This window comes from Acomys minous, assembly GCF_964271855.1.
Source record: "Acomys minous genome assembly, chromosome: 10".
Classification (NCBI taxonomy): domain Eukaryota; kingdom Metazoa; phylum Chordata; class Mammalia; order Rodentia; family Muridae; genus Acomys; species Acomys minous.
The window spans coordinates 121,185,016-121,205,029 of NC_140491.1; the positions used below are offsets into that span (position 1 = coordinate 121,185,016).

Below are 20,014 nucleotides of genomic sequence, written 5' to 3' on the forward strand. Positions count from 1 at the left end.
GACTTGTTTGAATCATGCCACCTCACGCCATGCCTTCAGGCATGCGCATAAGGGGCTTGCTCACTGAGCATGCGCATAAGGTTTACTCACTGCGCATGCGCAAAAGGGGGCGCATTGCGCCGGGGAAGCAGCAAGGGGCACTGCTATCTGTGGCTCTCCACAATATACTACACATATCAATATAGTACACTGTAGACTCTACAGATTTCTACAAGCATGCACACAAAATTGCTTTGGAATAAAGCAATTCTAGGGTTGAGCTATATCACAATGGAGGTATATCACAAGGTAGATCCCATGACCAACATGAGTGAAGGCTTATACTCAATCCCAAGTACTCAAGAAGACTAAAAATGAAAGGAATTTTGAAAGGGGAAGGGAGAATAAACTCCCTGGCAACAGGCAAAGAGACACATTGTTGGTGGTATTGTTTTTATATGAGTCAGAGGCAAAGCAGATGACAGTTGTTTCATTCTAGGTTGGTGCCTGGCTTAGTAGCCTAAGATTGTATGCCTAGGACACATAAAATCAAATCAAATCAAATCCAGGCAGCACAGCATGGGAGCAGGAAGATCAGCAGAGACCTGAGGACAGCCATGCCACCCACAGACCTGACCTTCAGTACAGTGCACAGTCAGGCTGTGCAAACTTGATTGCTGCTCTAGCATGCAACGAAGAAGGAGGATGTCACCCAAAGGCCCACCAGCCACCCGGCCAGCCTGCAGCAGGAGCCACCACAATGTATATGTGGTGGACAGATTGGAGAGACACAAAACTGGACCAGCTTGAGCATTGTGAAGAGAGATGGAACTGGAGGCTCGAGGGCATAGGGGAGTAGCCTGTTGTGAGTGGTCATCCTTGCCACCTGGAGCCATGATGAGGTCCCAGCAGGAGCTGAAGCTGAGGGCCCTGTCTGAGTCCGTGAGTTTGCAGAGGCAGGGGTTGGTATTGATGTTCACTGCTCATATTACCACTGGAAACAAGGGTATATCAGTGGTAGGGGCAGCCACTGAGAACCATGTGGATGTCCAAGGGCTGTGAAGAACTGGCCCCACCCCTCACTGGTTGCAGCATTCTGGAGAGATGGCCCCACCTCCCACCTCCCACCTCCCACCCAAGCCAGCACTGTGCCTCACCCAGGCAGCACAGTGGAGCTGGCCCTGGTGCCGGGGCTGTGGGTTAGCCAACCCTGAAGGCATGTGTATAGGAGAGCTGACTCTAACACTTGTCTGCATGGGATGGCATAGGCACAGAGGTGATGCCCTCCTCTTCGAATCCTTCTCAACTTCAGCAGTTGAGAAGCTGCCCACAGGGTCATGAGGTCAGGAGAGCTATTCCTGGCCCTCTCAGGGTGCAGCACTTGGGAGAGCAAGCCCTGGACCTCACCTGAGCAGCACAATAGAGCTGGCCCTAATGGAGTGAGCACAGGTGAACCATCCCAAGGTGGAGAACATGGGAGATATAGCCTCACCACTATTATTCTGTGATGCCTTCCTGCCTTTGCCACCTTCAGTAGTTGGGAGAGATGGCACCAAAGGCATGAAAGAGGAGAGCTATGTAGCTGTGCAGGAATGCCTAGAGTGAATGTAGCAATTGTCAATAAAGCACTGTTTAGCCAATCAGCTGGGCAGAAGGACAGGAAGTGGAAGGTGGGACTTCCATGAGAGGTGGGAAGAGCCTGGAGGGAGTGGACAGTGGAAGGGGGGGGCATAAGTGAGGGGAAGGTTGGGGAGAGATATCTAGGGAGTAGGATCAGATTTGCAAGTGCTTGGGATATATGTAGGTTATGAGGATAAAAGTAGTTTATTTATGTAGGTTATGGGGATAAAAGTAGTTTTTTTAACTTTCAGTCATATTTTATTTTCCAGGAATTCTGTTTTCATGTCACCTGCAACAACTCACATGACACAAGCCCTCTAACCACAGTCTTATAACTTAGTATGTACAATCCGTCTTAATTTGGAATTTGGGTGCATAATATGACACTCAATCAATAAAAGTTTTTGTTTTTTGTTTTTGTTTTGTTGTTGTTGTTGTTGTTGTTTGTTTTTTAAGAAAAAAAAAGACGTTCTTAAGTCTTCGATGGAGTTGAAGACCAGGTAGCTTAGTTTTACAACTAAGCTTATTTGTTTAGGGGTTAAGATATTATTAGGTCTAGATAGATGATTTAACTTGATAATGGTAGATGCAATGGAGAATGTTTTACATTGAGAATTTTAGACGCACCAAGATAAGGATGAAGTTTTCTTCAAGGCTGTCAAATACAAATAACCAAAACACTAAGAGTGTAACATTTATATAATTCCTGATTGTGTCATGATTATTCTTGCTATAGGTAGTTTATTTTATATGTGTGGGATAATATAAATATATACTTAAAAATAAAAAATAAATTTTAAAAGAGGAAAAGAAAAAAGAGCAAGAAAATTTGTAGTTTCTGGTACAACAAAATTGATACACATTTTGTTATTAATTTTGCTAGTTAATGAAAGTAATAGAAGTCTTAAACAAAAAAATCCATGTTTGACTTTTTTTCTATGAGTAAAACCAGGAAAAATAACATTAAAAATAGAAATATTCCTTATAGCTGGTCTTTCGCTACCTAGTGGGTCTTCTTTCTTTCACCATTCTATACTCTTATTATTCCACCCTTTCACCCCCTAACACTAGATAGGAGAGAAAAAAGAATAAATGAAAGAGATCCCTGAATAAAGTCAGGTGTTGGAAAGGGGGTGATGTTTTCATTAAACTACTTTCTTTCTACAGATTAGGAGTATCTAGTGCCTAGGAGCAAGTTTGATCTTTGGTGTCAGAATATCTAGCCTTTACTTCTTGTTATTTCTTCTTTGTGACAACCTACTGACAAACCACAAGGTATACTGACCACCAACCCCACAACCATGATCCACATCACCTCTCGGGGGCTAGCATTTATATACCCTATGAAAATTCTCCAGAATTCCAGCTGTCACACAATCACAGGAACTATTGCTTCTGGAAAAAACCACACCCCTGCTAGAACACAAGGCAAAGCATAGTCTCCTGCTCAGGACAATCTGAAGCACTCCCATACCCGACACACACTAACTAAAATTAAAACATACTATACTATTTATGATTTTTAAAGAAACCAAATTCCAAAATTATCAGTATAATTTTTAGCACTAATAGTCTTCAATATTGAAGTGTTAATTAATAATGATAAAATTAATATATTTATTAATGTAAAAAAGTCTGCTTCCCTTTACTAGTATTATTTTCATTGGGATTCAATTCAAAAATTCAATGCAATATAAAATTTTTGTTTCAAAACTTGAAATATTTCTTTGGGTCATCCTGGTTTTACTTAATTTTGTTAATATATTTAAATGCCTTACCATGAAGTGACTGTTTTCTTGGTTCTAACCAACATAGACATTTTTACCTCAAACTATCCTAAGGATGTAAGCCATAAGTACATAGCCTGTACTTACTCTAACACTTTGCTATAAGTAAAACTCTATAATTAGTATGTTCAGAAGAAAGCTTAACAGTTAAATTAAAAGGGATCAAGTCAGAAGAAGGTAATGAGTTACAAAAGAATCATTGTGACTGCCACCCAAAAATTGAGAGCAGAGCATCAGAGATTCTCAAGAGTGAATCTCTCTCTCAGTATCCTGTTAGTGTTCTATATAAATAAACAAGGTAAGAGTTCTCAGTCAATCTCGAAACAGAAGAGAGATCCTATCACGTGCATGCATTTTCCCCTATACCAGGAACTGCCACGGACCACTAGCTCAGTCGAGGTTAGGTCCTTGAGATTGGGGATTCTTTGAGCGTCAGTGAACAGAAATAAGGTGAAGTGAGACACAGACAAGTCTTCATCCGAGTGCGTGTTACAGCCAAGCAGTCTAGCATTATATACATTTCTTCTTCTGAAACAGAGGCGTTTGTGGTGGTTACAGTTTCCACAGAGCAGTCTCACGGAAGTCAGTGAGCAATCAAACATACACAGTACAGATACAGAATGCGAAGTTATTGTGTTGTCATTTTTTGAATTACAGCCTTGAATGAAACAATACAAAGTACATAGCAGAAAGACATCATCTCTCCTAAGTTACTGGCTTGATATCAATATGTATGTGCTTTCTTTGTCCAGGGCCAACGTCCTCTCCCTAACGAAACTTGTGCATAGAACCTCTGTGCCAGGACGTTTCTCCATTCTTCTCGTAACTGCTACCTGGAGTCTTTTGAAATATTCCATGTCTTTGTAGGCCATAGTGTAACCTATTAAACTAGTGATTAATCTCTAGTCTTGTCTCTTTTAATAAGTGGAAGTGAAGCAGTACTACTTCGGCCACGGGCAGTCCCTGGCTGCAGTCCCAGGCCAGGGTCTCATAGCAACCATTGCTATGCTTGAGGAGTCCTACCTTAGGAGTGAAATGCAGTTAGAATTTAGAGAGAAACAGAAAATAGTTCCCAGAAAAGAGAGTTTTGAAACTGACATTTCTCTGCTGGCAGGAACATTGACCCCAGTCCAGGAGACTCTCCCCTCTTCGGGTGTCTTAGCCTAAAATAGGGGTCTTAGTCTCAGGCCTGTGTAGTACTTGTCACACAGACTCCACTGGAGGGGGTGACACAACTGCTAAAACTATTTCAATCCAGAGCAATATTGAGTCCAAAGAATAACATAAGTTGATACATTTATAAAAAATAATCAATTGAAATATATATGTACACACATACATGCATGTATGCAATAACAGGGAAAAAGTAAGTCACATATTTAAAGGACAACAGGAAGGTTTAAATGGAAGGGCTTTTACAGAGGGAAAGAAAGAGAACTGTTGTAATTATATTAAAATCACAAAAATAAAATAATAAAATAAAAATAACTGGGAGGGGTAATCCTTATCAGGAGTTGAATAGAAGATGTGATTATATAGGCAGGTATTATTAGAAGGACACTTTAGAAGTCAACAGGATGAAGGGTAGAACATTATAATCACAGCCACAAGTGGTGTTGGGAAGAAAGACTGGAGAGCCAGAGACAAAGCAGGCATCAAATGTGAACAAAAACCAAAGGTTTTCACACCGATTTGTATTTCATGCTTTATCAGACTACATAAAATTGGCTCAACAGAGGTATTTTTCACATTGTGTCTTTACTCTATGAATTTATAATCTATATGCCTAAGAAACTGATATATCAAACTGATAATAAAAACAAAATTTTGAGAGGTCCCCCTCAGTCACAATCATAGGGGAAGGGAGTAAGGGAAAAATGGGAGAGAGGGAGGAATGGGAGGATACAAGGGATGGGATATCCATTGAGATGTAATATGAATAAATTAATAAACTATATTTAAAATTGTTGCCTTCTAATTTAATGTTAATTATGAAAAATGAAGACCTCCATTTATTTTCTATAATCTGAGACCAATTTATTTCCCCATAATTTCTTCATGGCATTTTTCACCTCTGCATTCCTCAGTGTGTAAATCAGAGGATTGAGCAAAGGTGTCCCAATTGAGTAAAATATAGCTATCATTTTGTCCATAGGAAATGTGGTTGCAGGGCGTGTGTATATAAATATGCAAGGTCCAAAGAAAAGGATAACCACAATAATGTGGGAGATGCAGGTGGATAGGGCCTTTCTCCTCCCTTCAGCACTGTGATTTCTTAGGGAACGGAGAATGATGACATAGGAGACCATGAGCATGAGGAAACTCACTGTACAAATGGCTCCACTGTTGGACACCAGAAGCAGATTGATCATGTATGTGTCTGAACAGGCAAGTTTCAACAGTGGCTGCAAGTCACAGAAATAGTGATCAATCTCATTGGGACCACAGAAAGGTAAACTCAAGGCCAGAAAAATCTGAACTAAAGAATGCACACAGGATCCCACCCAGGCTATGGCTACCAGCATCCCACAGACCCGACGGTTCATGATGGTCATGTAGTGCAGGGGCTTACAGATGGCTACATAGCGGTCAACAGCCATGAGGATGAGGATAAAGATCTCCAGACAGCCAAAGAAATGAAATGTAAAGACTTGGATTATGCACTCACTGAAAGAGATAGAGGCCTCCTTCATGAGAGAGTCCACAATCGTTCTAGGGGCTATAGTTGTAGAGAAGCAGGTGTCAGACAAGGATAAGTAGAACAGGAAGAAGTACATGGGGCTCCCAAGGGCCTGGCTTGTCTTGATGGTAGCAATGATCAGCAAGTTACCCAACAAAGTCCCTATATAAAAAAGCAAAAATGCAACAAATAGGATTTTCTTCCTAAAAGGATCCTGTGTCAAACCAAGTAGAATGAATTCGGTCACATTGTTATTCAGCCACATTGTTTCATCAGTGATCAGAAAACTGGTAAATGTGAAACACTTTATCTGAAAAATAAAAAGACATTCATATTGAGGGTGGTATGTGATGCTATAGAGCATCTTAATCAAAAGTAAGTAACCCCATTAATATTATTCTGTCTGTTATTTCTTAATAAGTAATTCAACACTTCAACACTTCTCAAATTTTAGTGACCAGTTACTTGCTTTGTTATGAGTAGCAAATATGGTTCGGAATGGTTTCCCATAGCACCCTTCAAACTCATATCCCTGTTATCAGAATTATGGTTAATTTTACAACAATGAATATAAACTTACAATATGTTACCTATCATATTTTTATCATTAAGTTTAATTTTTATGTTCAAATAACAGTGAAGCGCATAGCTCACTCAGTATTAACTTCAAACATGTACACAGACTTTTTATATATAAAAAATTAAAAGTACTAGATTTAATAAACTTGGTAAAAGTTATAGTTCTTCATCAAACACTTAACAATTATTTTTATCAGTAGTCAGAAATCATCCTCCTTCCTGGAACTTCTTTATAGCTCTTATAACCATTTTGGTATTTTGGGACTCAGTTCTAAATAAATTCTCAGTGAAGCTTTTTAAGGAAAATAAGCTCTGATTCGTAAATGGCTTTTCCTCACAGGATTTGTTGTACTAATGTAAGTACTTGAACATTGAAATTATCTGAATGGCTCCTTATTTTCCTTCCTGGAATAAACAAGTAGGAAATCTATGATCCCAATCCATGGTCACACTCCACTGTCGCAAACTCAACATCTTGTATATATAAAAACCTAAACATTTAAATTGAACATTATCTCTTGCTTCTTAAAATGTAATACTTACATAGTAGCTGGGTTGATGGTTCAATGGGCAAAGTACTTGCCTGGCAAAAGGATCTGAGTACAAATCTCTACCATGTAAAACGCTAAGCATGTTGGAATGTACTCATTGCAAGAGCCGGTGAGTGGAGACATGGAGATCCCAGGATGGCACCCCAGCAAGTCTAGCCACACTGAACTTCGTGATAATTGAAGCCACTGAAGAAGACATGTTTATGTCAACTTCTTGCCTCCATACATGAGCAAACATCACCACACACACCAATACCTAAAATTTAGCATTTATCTGATTATCTTAGTGATTTTCTAGCTTTAAAGCATATTGAAATCCTACATTTGATTGAGGTTCCCATCTACTATGTATGGAAGGCAGGAAAAGATTCTCTTAATTTATTTCTTTTTAAAACCCAAGACTGGTGAAATAACAGCAAGGACTGTAATACAATATGCTGTGTTTTAAAGAACATCATGCTGATATTACCAGAGCTCTGGCCCCTACAAAATGAACATTTGCACAATTGGCTGTGGTCTTTTACGTGAATAACCTTGACGTTTTCACATGCCCCAATAAAATTTATTCTTTTGTGCACATCTGTACATATAATCCTATGTCCGTTTCCCCTCCAGAATCACTACATTTTTCAGCACGTTCTGAAGGAATCTAGTACGAAAACTCTGCTGCACTGGTCTGAAAACAGAGTAGGGTTGGATTAAACAGCTGAAGAGACTCTAGAACAGCTATAAGAGATCAATACAATAGGAAACAGATAATGAGTTGATGACATCGTAAGTGACAGAAAAGAGCTGAATGAAAAGCAGCCCAGAGGAGGAGAAGAACAGAAAAAGTGTGTGGTGACTCTTCCCACAGCTCGCTGCTGCACTGTATATGTGCCATGGGAACTCAGCTATACTGCTTGTCTATCGTACAGAACATTCTCCACAGTAGAGTGGAGAGTGGGATATGACTTTCTCACATACTCTGGTGCCTCACCTTTGACCATGTCCCCTGGAGGGGGAGACCTGGTGGCACTCAGAGGAAGGACAGCAGGTTACCAAGAAGAGACTTGATACCCTATGAGCATATACAGGGGGAGGTAATCCCCCTCAGGAACAGTCATAGGGGAGGGGAGTAAGAGGAAAATGGGGGGGAGGGAAGAAGGGGAGGAGACAAGGGATGGGATAAACATTGAGATGTAACAAGAATAAATTAATAAAGGAAAAAAAAAGAAAACCCCTATATTCCTTTTATTTCCATGAAGAGGTTACCATTCTCACTGAAAGGAAAAATAGCTTTTTCTTACCCATAGGAAAAAAATATTTCTCTGGAAGTTTTAATCCTTCCCATGGTCCAAAATAAAGAGTGTTATTCTTCCTTCTTGGTAAAGCGATATGAGGAGATCAGCTCGCCTGAGCACTCATTATGTATTCCAGAGTTCTAATGTATTCATTGTATACCAGTTTCCTTAACTAGCATGAAATTAATATGCAGTTATGTTTCTTTCAAATAATGCTAAGCAGGCAAGAGTAAATCATAAGAGAATATTTTCAAAAAACAGGAGTCAAGGACAGCACAAGAAAACCGATAAAATTAACTAACCTGGCCTCATTGGGACTTAGAGTGAGTGAACTGACAGTCAGGGGCCTGCCTGGGTCTGACCCAGGAACTCTGCAAATGTGTTATGGTTGTGAAGCTTGGTCTTCTTGTGGACCCTGAGCAGTAGGAGCAAGGACTGTCTCTAATACTTTTGTCTGCTTTTAGGACCCCTTTTCTCCTACTGGATTGCCTCATCCAGTCTTAATACGAGAAGAGGTGGTTAGTTTTATTGCAAATTGACATGCTATATTTTGTTGCTATCTCTGGAATACCTATTGTTTTCTGAAGGGAAACAGGAAGATTATATTGGGGGCAAGGACTGAGAGGAGAGAAGAGAAGGTAAACTGAGGTCAGGAAGTAATGTATGAAAAAATAAATCAATAAATAAAAAATTAAAAACCAACTGAACAAACAAACAAAAAAGGTTGACTAGCGACAAACGCTAAGATAAAAGAAAGACTTTTACCTAAAAATGTTAAGGATTTTTCTTGTTATTCTTATATCATTTTTCTCACCTTTAGTATATATTTATATTTATATGCCATTAATTCATGCTATTATTAGATAGATTACATCTTGCTCATATTATGCTTAGAGTCCTTTAAAAATATTTATCCTGGACATTTTTTGAAATGTAGTTGTTCACTTTTCAAACAAATCTCAGCTATAAATGAATTATAAATCATCATCCCACGATACTGAAGAAGCATGGTAAAAGTATTCTATCCATCTCTTGTCAGTTAGAGATGGAAATTCTGCCGTCACCCAAAAGACTCAGCAAGGCTCCTTGTCTTTGTTCACCATCCCTTTATAGTTCACAAAGCACAAAAATCTCTCAATTTTTGGTATCTATATCTCTTAGTAATATCATATCTTATTCCACCACCTCACAAGTAAAGCATTTGGGATTATTCTACACTCTCCTGTGCCAATAAATTATGATTAAGTTTAACTTCTGGAACACATCTTTGTCTTCCCACCACATGGCTTTTCACATACCTGGTGTTTGATTAAAGCTTCTGTCAACATCAAGGAAATTATTTTTGTACAAATCCTTGTATTTCCCTTGACTTATGCTCTTTATATCAGTTAACTTTTTAAAAGTATTGTGCTTTACTATTTCTATACTTTGCTCATAGGATGTCAGGATAACTCATATTTAGTTCTGTGTATGTATTAAGATATACTGAATTAACCTGTGTTAATGACCTGAGCTCAAAAAACAAAACAAATGAACAAACAAAAAAATTCTCTGTCACTTACCAGTTACAGGGCTCAGTAAGTTAACACCACTCTCTGTCCATTGCCTTTTGCAGGCAGTTTTTCTATAGATCACTAGGTAAATAAAATTTATTTTTGCATCCCAGAGGGAATTTTTAACACATAATGATATAACATATCAATATTCTAAAAGAAATTAGTCCCAAAAGTTGTCATTATTTTGCAGATGATACTTGACTGATTATTGTAAGTTCAACTTTGAGATCTACTTAGCCCACAAGAACATCGAAGTAATTCTTATCTCACCTGAGAACAAGATAGAAACCAAGGTGAGGGATTAGAAGCTTCAGACATAAACACACACACACACACACACACACACACACACACACACACACACACACACACAATAAGCGATGCCTGTGATAATGATCTGAGCTCAAAAAACCAATATGAAGATGTTAGTAGAAAATAGAAAGTAATATTGTTAGTGAAATAAATGGACAATGAAGAAATATTCCTGTTCTGACCAGTGTTTTAAGCTGTCACTACAGGATGTTAGTAGACAACCCCTCAAGCTCATATAATATAATGTCTGCTGTTTTCTCCTTTAATTTATTTTATTGCTTATTTAATTTTTATATAATACATATTTTGTCAAGTTTCCCCTCCATAAATTCTTACTAATCCCTACTCAGCCAACTTCATCTTATTTTTTCTCTCTATAACCGAGAAATAAAAATATAAAAAAATCAAACAAAAAACAATATAAAAAGTGTCAAAACGAAACAAAATGTCCTTCAAGATACATGGTTCTTTTTCTATTGTTCAACTACTCCTGGGAATGGGGCCTGCCCGAGAGTGTGCTTGAGATATACATGACACTCTATTGAAGCAAATTGATTACACCTTTGCCAGTTGGTATCAATTACAGACCATGTGTTGGTTATGGGTGAGAACCAGTGTCCACTCCCTCTTCTCAGTGTTGAGGTCCCATTTGGCTTGAATCTGTACATGTCCTAAGCACTCTCATACAGTCTCTGTGAGTTCATATATGAATGAATCCTGTGGCTTTTGAAAGACACTCTTACCTTGGATTCATCTACCACTTCTAGCACCTACAATTTTTCTACCTCCTCTTCTTTATAGATCTCTGAACCTTGAGGGGAGATGCTTGATTAAGGAATTCCATCTGGGACTGAGTACTCAAAGAATTTCACTCTCTACATTTTTTTTCCGTTGTGGGTCTCTGTGTTAATTTTCATTCACTGCAAAGTGTAGCTTCTCTAATAAAGGTTGATCAAGGCACTATATATGAGTACCGTAATAGGTTGTAGAAGTCATTTTATTTCTATGTTCCTTTAGTAGAATGACAGTAGTAGGCTTTCCCTATGGTCCTTGACTTGGAGAGCCTCAGGTACTTATTCACATTACCAGTGTCAATATGAGCTCAATTTCATGGAGTGTGCCTTAAAACTCTTTTTTTTATTTTCAAAATAAAAAAATGGTTACTCCAATAATATGTCAGCCACTATTGCACCTGTAATTCTTGCTTTCAAATCTAAATCATGAAAACCAAGGTAATACAATGGAAGTAGAATCTGTTCTCTAGTTTACAGACATATCCTTCCTAGAACTCCAAAATTTATACTTAAAATTATTCTGAAGAATAACATGCACAATAAAGAAACATCTAACTCTGTATCCTTCCAATTTAATTTCATTAGTTTTAATAATTCATGTCAGTAAAAATTGAATAAAGAACAAATTTATTGAAAAGTTTTGTTTCATGAAGTATCTTCTGAATATTTTGTATAACTACACACATTATATTTTTAATTTTTATGGTTGTTTCATAATGTAGGAATTAACAAGAACTTTACAGATATAAGAGACTAAAGTTCACAGGCACTAAGCAGTTCCCTGATTATATGTTTATGAAGACATCCACTAATGATTAGTGTTCTGTGGTTTTTCTCTTTCTGTGTGCTTTCCTTACTCTGACTAAAATGAAAACTAGAGAATTATAGGAATCAATGGTGATTATAAAATATTTTCCAGTAAGTAAAAAAAAATGGTATATCAAGTTAAATTATCATAAGGCAATAAAATCGTAAGCTCCAGGTCACTATGTTATATGCAAATGAAAATATTCAGTAAACAGATAAATATGTTTAAAATTGTAACTTTCCTGTTGGAGAGATTGCTTAGCAAGCAAGAATTTGCCACCATGATTAACAATCTGTTTGATCCCTGGAACCAAAATGACAGAAGGAAAGAATTGTCTCTTCAAACGTCGTCTTTGACTATAGTTCTTTCTTTCCTAATGTCAACTTGGAGCATAAAAAATATAAACAAATGGAATTCTCTAATTATATCTTTAATAAGCCTGTAACTTATAAAGTCAGATTCTGTATGCAAACTCTTTTATCTGTAATCTAATATTCTAAATGTGGAATTAGTAAATCCCTAACTTAAAATATATTTAGTGTATATCATAAAATATATATTATATATATGAATATATATGAATATATAGCATAAATTATGTATATTATATTATATAATAATATATGTCATAATTTATAAATCACTCATTTGCAGATAATCAGAGATGCATATGCATAAGCCAGTTATTTCTCAGTGGCATTATTTATCTTGTCTGAAAACTATATGCGGGTGATGCTCATAAAGACACATTCTTCAAGTCAATAGTAAACACAGACCCTTTAGAATTCAAGCTTCTGCTTTGGGCATACATGCATGGAGGTACCAGAACATCCCCAGAGGTGTATGGCACACAGTGGTCAATATCTTCTTCCCACATGGTCTCTTAGTCTCCAAAGCTGATGCAATACTTTAATTATTTGTAATAATTGCTGCCAAAACCATTTCTACACTAACAGTCACTATTGTTTATCAATTCCCCAATGATGCTTCTTGTTGCCAGTAGTGTTTGGCAAGAAACTTCAGAGTTGGGCTACTGAAATGATTTCTGCAAGCAGGGCTCAATTCCCCAAATATAATAAAAGATTCTCTGAGCTCATTATGTGGGCAGTCTTGTGTGATGTTTATGTCTCCAGTGTCCTGTGTGGTCAAGTTCTCTCATTAATGCAATTTACTTCTCTCCTTTCTTCCCATTCATGAATCCATGCCAGGTCTGTTTTTACAATAAGCTCTTCCTGAAATGGCTCTTTTCCCCTCATCTCATTCAGAACATGGCATATCTCAATCCTCATTCAAAACCTATGCATTCCATGGAGGTTCCTATATTTATATTCAAGGCATCTAAGAACATCTTGTGGTTTATCCACATTTTCCCTCAACTTGAGTTCTTACTGAAGTCCTTTAAGTAGAGATGTGCTGATGCTTAGCCTCAGACAATTATCAGTCTTGACACCAACATTTGACAGGTTGAAATTGTGATGCCTATGGTTGTAATGACTGTCATTTTTATACCTCTGTCCTTCAACAAAAGAACTGTACATACTACTAAATTTCCAGGATTCACAATGGTACTATTACTACTAGTCATAGAGATTTGGTTTGTTGTCAATCTATAATTATGTATTCTCCAATATTGATGGACACCCTGCATGTAATGTGAGTGTAGATCTCATTTTATATTTTCTTAATGTTGTTTTATATAAAACATTAACCAGATTGATATTCTTATACTAATAATAGTAATAATACTGACTTGTTTTTGAACATTTAAGCATAGCCAAACCCATTGTAACTGTGTCTGTGATTCAGATCAGGGTTAAACCTGAACAGGGTACCAAGCAAAATGAAATTGTACAACCTTCCTTCTCTTTAGTTTTAAAACAATACCATGTTGAGAAACAATAGATTATTATTTCATGTTCCTGTCCCAAGCTAATTAATAAAAGGTTCTGGTGAGATTAGAATAGTATTTTGCTACTGATTTGTTTTGAAGTTTTGATCAAGATTATCCACTCAAATGCCTGTACTAAATGTTAGTCATCAGCCTGTGAGACTAATGGGAAATGAAAGAACTTTTAGAAAGAAGTTGGTTCATACATGTATCCCCTTGAAGAAAATACTGGGATCTCCCTCTCCTCTCTCTGTCTCTCTGTCTCTCTGTCTCTCTGTCTCTCTGTCTCTCTCTCTGTCTCTCTCTCTGTCTCTCTCTCTCTCTCTCTCTCTCTCTCTCTCTCTCTCTCTCTCTCTCTCTCTCTCTCTCTCTCTCTCTCTCTCTTCCAGGAATTAAATAAACCTATTTAACTCTCTATTGATACTTTCAATGTAATTTACTGTTCTGCTGCATACTCAAACAACATACCCAAAGAAACATAAAGTGAAACCTGTTAATCTATAACCCAGTATAAGCCTTTCTTCTGTTCAAGTTGTTTATCTTGAGCATTTTGTCAATGTAATGCAAAGTTTACTAACACATGTACTTATCCAAATAGATGCAGGTACACAATACAATTCCTTAAGGGATATGATATTTACACTGCAATAATACTTTGTTTTTGATTTGATAAAGAATGAGGGCCATAGGGGATCCAAGACGGTGGCACCTAACACATACCTTGTTTGAACTGCAGGACAGCAGTGATTATTCAACAACCTAAGGACTGGTCTGAGAACCACGAAACACCAACACTGGTGATCCACAGGTGAGAGGGATCCAAATTTTGTGGAGCATAGTTGTGCCTGGCCTCTGGCCACTGGGCAAAAATCACAATGTCCCCAGTCCCCACAAAAATAGGTGCACAGCCTCCAAAGGCTAGCACAACACACCTAGCTGGTGAGCAGCTCTTGAACACCTTATGGCACAGAAATAGCTTGAGACTGCAAAATAACCAGTGTCTGTGAGTTGTAGAACTGAGCAGACCCCACAGTCAGGATCACAAGCAGATCAGATCTCAGGTTTCCCAGAAAACTCCTGGGTTTCTAAGCACCCAGAGCACACCCATGGGACCCCACATGGCTGGTTAGTGCACAGCTCTTGAACTCCCTGTGGCATAGAACTAGCTTGAGACTGCAAAATCTCCGGGGTTGGTGGGTTCTAGCACCAGGCAGACCCCACAGTCAGAAAGATAGTCCAGGAAATGAAAACCTAAGAGAAGAGGACAGGATCTACAGGCACAAGCATGACCAACAGAACTCAAGAGATAGAACAAAGGATATCAGAGATAGAAGATATGAATGAAGAAATTAATACATCAGTCAATCCTACATCTGACAAAAGGCTAATATACAGAATATATAAAGAACTCAAGACATTAAACACCACCAAACCAAATAATCCAATTGAGAAATGGGGCTCAGAATTAAACAGAGATTTCTCAACAGAGGAATATCGAATGTCTGAGAAACACTCAAAGAAATGCTCAACACCCCTACTCATCAGGGAAATGCAAATCAAAGTGGCTCTGAGATTCCATCTTACACCCATCATAATGGCTAAGATCAAAAGTTCAAGTGAGGGGACATGCTGGCAAGGATGCAGGAAAAGGGGGATATTCCTCCATTGATGGTGGGAGTGCAAACTTGTACGACCATTTTGGAAAACAATCTGGCGCTATCTCAAGACCCAAGCATACCACTCCTGGGCATATACCCTAAAGATGTTCACCATACAACAAGGACATTTGCTTGTAGCAACCTTGTTCATAATAGCCAGAATCTGGAAACAAGCTAGATGTCCCTCCACTGAAGAATGGATAAAGAAACTGTGGTTCATTAACACAATGGAATACTATGCAGCTATCAAAATCAAAGAAATCTTGAAATTTGCAAGCAAGTTGATGGATGGAGAGACAATCATCCTGAGTAACTCAGACCCAGAAAGACACTCATAAGTGGATGTTAGCCACTTAAATAAGGTTAAGCACATTACAATACAGAGACTACTATGCAAACCAAGGTCCGTGTAAGTTGTGGACCTAGACCTCCTGCTTAGATGTAGTAGATAGGCAGTACAGTCTCCTTGTGTGTCCCACAATATTGGGAGTAGAGACCCCTTCTCTCATGCACTGGGGCCTCTTAATGTTCTTCACTTCCCCCCAGGCAGGGTGGCCTTGCCAGACCACAGAGGAAAAGGTTACAGGTAGTACAGAGGACACTGGATAACCTAAGGTCAGATGTTTGGTCAGGAGGACTCCCCTTTCTAAGGACTAGGGAGGGGAGGGAAAGGAGATGGGGGGCACAATTGATATGTAAAGAATTCAAACTGCAGAACAATATGGTAACTTATATTGCTAATCCCACTACATGGTAATAGCTGTGAGACTAGTCAAGATACAAATGTCAATGCAAGGACAAGCTCTCATGTTGATCACAAATTCTATGTGGCTTATAATTAGAGACCATTCTTAGTATGGCATGAAGAAAGAGTTGCAGATGTTTACTTTTGCTCATACAATGAGCAGAGAATCAGATTTAAATGTTCTGTGCATCCCACAAACCTCACACAATTATAATGTTAGAACTGTGTAATGCTTGTGAGAAATTATGTTTTCAGAACAAAAGAACCAGACACTTATGCTGGATCAGACCTGACAGAATTCATTCCTTTCAGAATGCTGGATGCTGACATCCTGCATCCTTAGTGCTCCATCCCTAGGCGTCTCAGTTGCTGTTACCCATCAGAACAGACAGCTTTCAGGACAGTGTTGTAGAAAGCTTCTGACCCCAGTTGGTCCAGCATTTCAGACTGTCCCACACAGGACTCCTATTAAACCTGGAATTTATCAACATTTAGAAAGGACCACAAATGCTATCCCTGGCTTCCTTAATCATTTCTCCCATTTTTTTTTTTTGCCCCTTCAAAGGTATTTTTCACCCTAAATCAGTCAGAAGAAACCTTAAGAGAAAGACACACACTTGCCTAGCATATACAAGGCTCTGGGTTGTTTGAGAGCACTTCTAGAACAAGCCACAATGCCAAATGCCTGAATTTCAGCACTTCGTACATGAATTCAGGATATCAGAATCATGGGCAGAGCTAACTAAAATACTCAAGAAGAACCTAAGCTATTCAAGACATACTCTGTGTGTGTGTGTGTGTGTGTGTGTGTGTGTGTGTGTGTGTGTGTGTATGTGTGTGCCTCTGTATGTGCCTCTGTGTGTGTGTGCACATGAGTGTGAAAGTGTAAACACACACATACATATATTCAATATATATTGAATACATACACATATATAGAATATTCTAGGGATTTATATTGCCTCCAGACATTTTTTATTCTACAGTTTAATATTGGAAATAAATTATGTAAATACTTATAGTAACTGCAATTAACTAATTTATTGTGAGCTCACCAAATGTATTGTCCAAGAGCTAAAAATATTAGAATGTGTTTCACTATGCTTATGGAAAACTCAGCTTTGAAAACCTATTGTTTTTTTGGATTTCCTCAGTGTCTGTTGTTATATCCTCTTTCCATATCTGAGATCATTAATTTGGATACTCTCCCTCTGCCTTTTAGTTAGTTTGGCTAAGCATTTCTCTATTTTGTTGATATTATCAAATAATCAGCTCTTGCTTTCATTGATTTGTTGTGTTGTTCTTTTTTTTAAACATTCTTTTATTTAAATTTATTCATCTTCAGGGTATATTCCAAGGAGTGGAATAGCTGGGTCTTGAGGACCCTATTCCCATTTTTCTGAGAAAGCGCCAGATAGCTTTCCAAAGTGGTTGTATTGAAGAATGGATACAGAAAATGTGGTTCATTCTAGTTTGCATTCCCACCAGCAATGAAGGAGTGTTCCTCTTTCTCCACACCCTCGCCAGCATGTGATGTCAGTTGAGTTATTGATCTTAGCCATTCTGATGGATGTAAGATGGAATCTCAGTGTCGTTTTGATTTGCATTTCTCTGATGACTAAGGAGGTCGAGCATTTCTTTAAGTGTTTCCCAGCCATTTGATATTCCTCTGTTGAGAATTCTCTGTTTAGTTCCAAGCCCCATTTCTCAATTGGGTTATTTGGTTTGGTGGTGTTTAATTTCTTGAGTTCTTTATATATTTTGGATATTAGACCTTTGTCAGATGAAGGGTTGGTGAAGATCTTTTCCCAGTTTGTAGGCTGTCTCTTTGTTCTCTTGACAGTGTCACCCGCCTTACAGAAGCTTCTCAGCCTCATGAGGTCCCATTTATTAATTGTTGATGTTAAAGTTCTGTTCAGGAAGTTGTGTCCTGTGCCTGTGTTCCAGACTCTTCCCCACTTTTTTCTCTAACTGGGTTAATGTCTCTGGTTTTAGGTTGAGGTCTTTAATCCACTTGGACTTGAGTTTTGTGCATTGTGACAAATAGGGGTCTATTTGCATTTTTCTACATGTAGACATCCAGTTAGACCAGCACCCAGAAGATGCACTACCACACAACAGGGACATATGCTCAACCTTGTTCATAGCTGCCTTATTCATAATAGCCAGAACTTGGAAACAACCTACGTGTCCCTCAGTACAAGAATGGATAAAGAAACTGTGGTACATCTATACTATGGAATACTACTCAGCTATTAAAAACAAGGAATTTCCAAAACTTGCGGACAAATGGATTGAACTAGAAATTGTCATAATGAGTGAGTTCACACAGAAGCAAAAAGAGCTAAGTGGTATATACTCACTTATATCGAGACACTAGTCCAAGGTGTACGTCCCCATGAAAAATTGTACCTACCAGGAAAGTGGGTAAGAGGGGAGGACATCCTATTGAGACTTTAGGTGTGAGAAGCCTGGGAGAATGAGGAAATAGAAGGATCCAGCGGGTCCTGGAAAACTACAGGTGAGTCTGGGCCTGGGATCCTCCGCAAACTATGGCAACAGCCAAGGAAAATATAGACAGTAAACCTCGAACCCCTACCCAGACTAGCCGATGGACAGGACATTCTCCACTGTTGAGTGGAGAAGGAGATCTGACTTTCACACAAACTCTGGTGCCCCATATTTGAACATGTCCCTTGGATGGAGATGCCTGGTGGCACTCAGAGGAAGGATAATAGCTCACCAAGGAGAGACTCGATACCCTATGAGCATATACAGGGGGAGGAGGTCCCCCTCAGACACAGACATAGGGGAGGGGAGTAGGGGGGAAGTGGGAGGAAGGGAGGAATGGGAGGATACAAGGGATGGGCTAACAACTGAGATGTAATATGAATAAATTAATAAAAAATAAAATAAATTTATTCAGATTACATCGCAATTGTTATCCCCTTACTTGTATCTCTCCGTTCCCTCCTCCCTCCCTCTCTCACCCTGCCTACAAGATGTGCAGGAATAAAGACAAAGCAGATAAAGCAGAAACTGAGGAGATGTCCACCAGTGCCTGGCCCAGCTCAAAACTTCCCATGGCAAAGAACCAGTCCCTGACAGAGAGGGGTGCCCCATTCTGAGGAGTAGAGGAGAGGCATTGGGGAGATGAAGGAGTGTAGGACTAAGAGGTGAGAAAGGATGGGGATCCGATGAGTATATAAAGTAAATACATACATACATATGTACATACATACATACATACATACATACATACTATATAAATAAAGAGCCAAACTCAGTAATTGTTATAAAGTTTCACCAGAACTTTGATTTAACTATTAATAGTGGAGAATATTGAGTAAAACTTCCTTCAGCTTTTGTTTATTTTTTGAAATGTATTATGAATATATCTCTTTGTATATCATTGTCAGAGTCTACACAGAAAGGTGAAAGGATAAATTTTTAAGTCAGTGCTTAATTTTAAATGCATGTGAATTTGGATATATATCTGTATCTATCACTATAGTCTATCTTGAATAAGGTTTTGTTGTTTTGTTTAGATTAATTTTGTATTCCAAAGTATGAGTCCAAAGAATCACAAAACATCTAAACCCAAATTAGTTTTTTATTAGTACTCATAAATCAATGAAATGATAAAGAGCAAAAATTTATTGTGTGAGTGAAAAAGACGTCAAGAATCCAACCTTGTTCTGAGGAAGAAAGATGATGAAGCACATAAATTAAGATGTGAGCTCCATTGGAGTCCCTGGGTTCTTGTTACACATG

The 20,014-nt window shown here is 38.3% G+C and overlaps 1 protein-coding gene across 1 annotated transcript in view; it reads right to left on the reverse strand.

Annotated features, from left to right (window-relative positions):
* Positions 1-5,383: 5,383 nt before the first annotated feature.
* The window catches only part of LOC311607389 (uncharacterized protein), a gene marked incomplete at its 5' end in the record, with an annotated part of 53,991 nt that continues 39,360 nt past the window's right edge, over positions 5,384-20,014 (reverse strand). Inside the window, one exon of the mRNA XM_084799043.1 lies at positions 5,384-6,376. Coding sequence (XP_084655169.1) covers positions 5,399-6,376 — 978 coding nt within the window. The 3' untranslated portion in view covers positions 5,384-5,398. The remainder of the gene's footprint in view (positions 6,377-20,014) is intronic.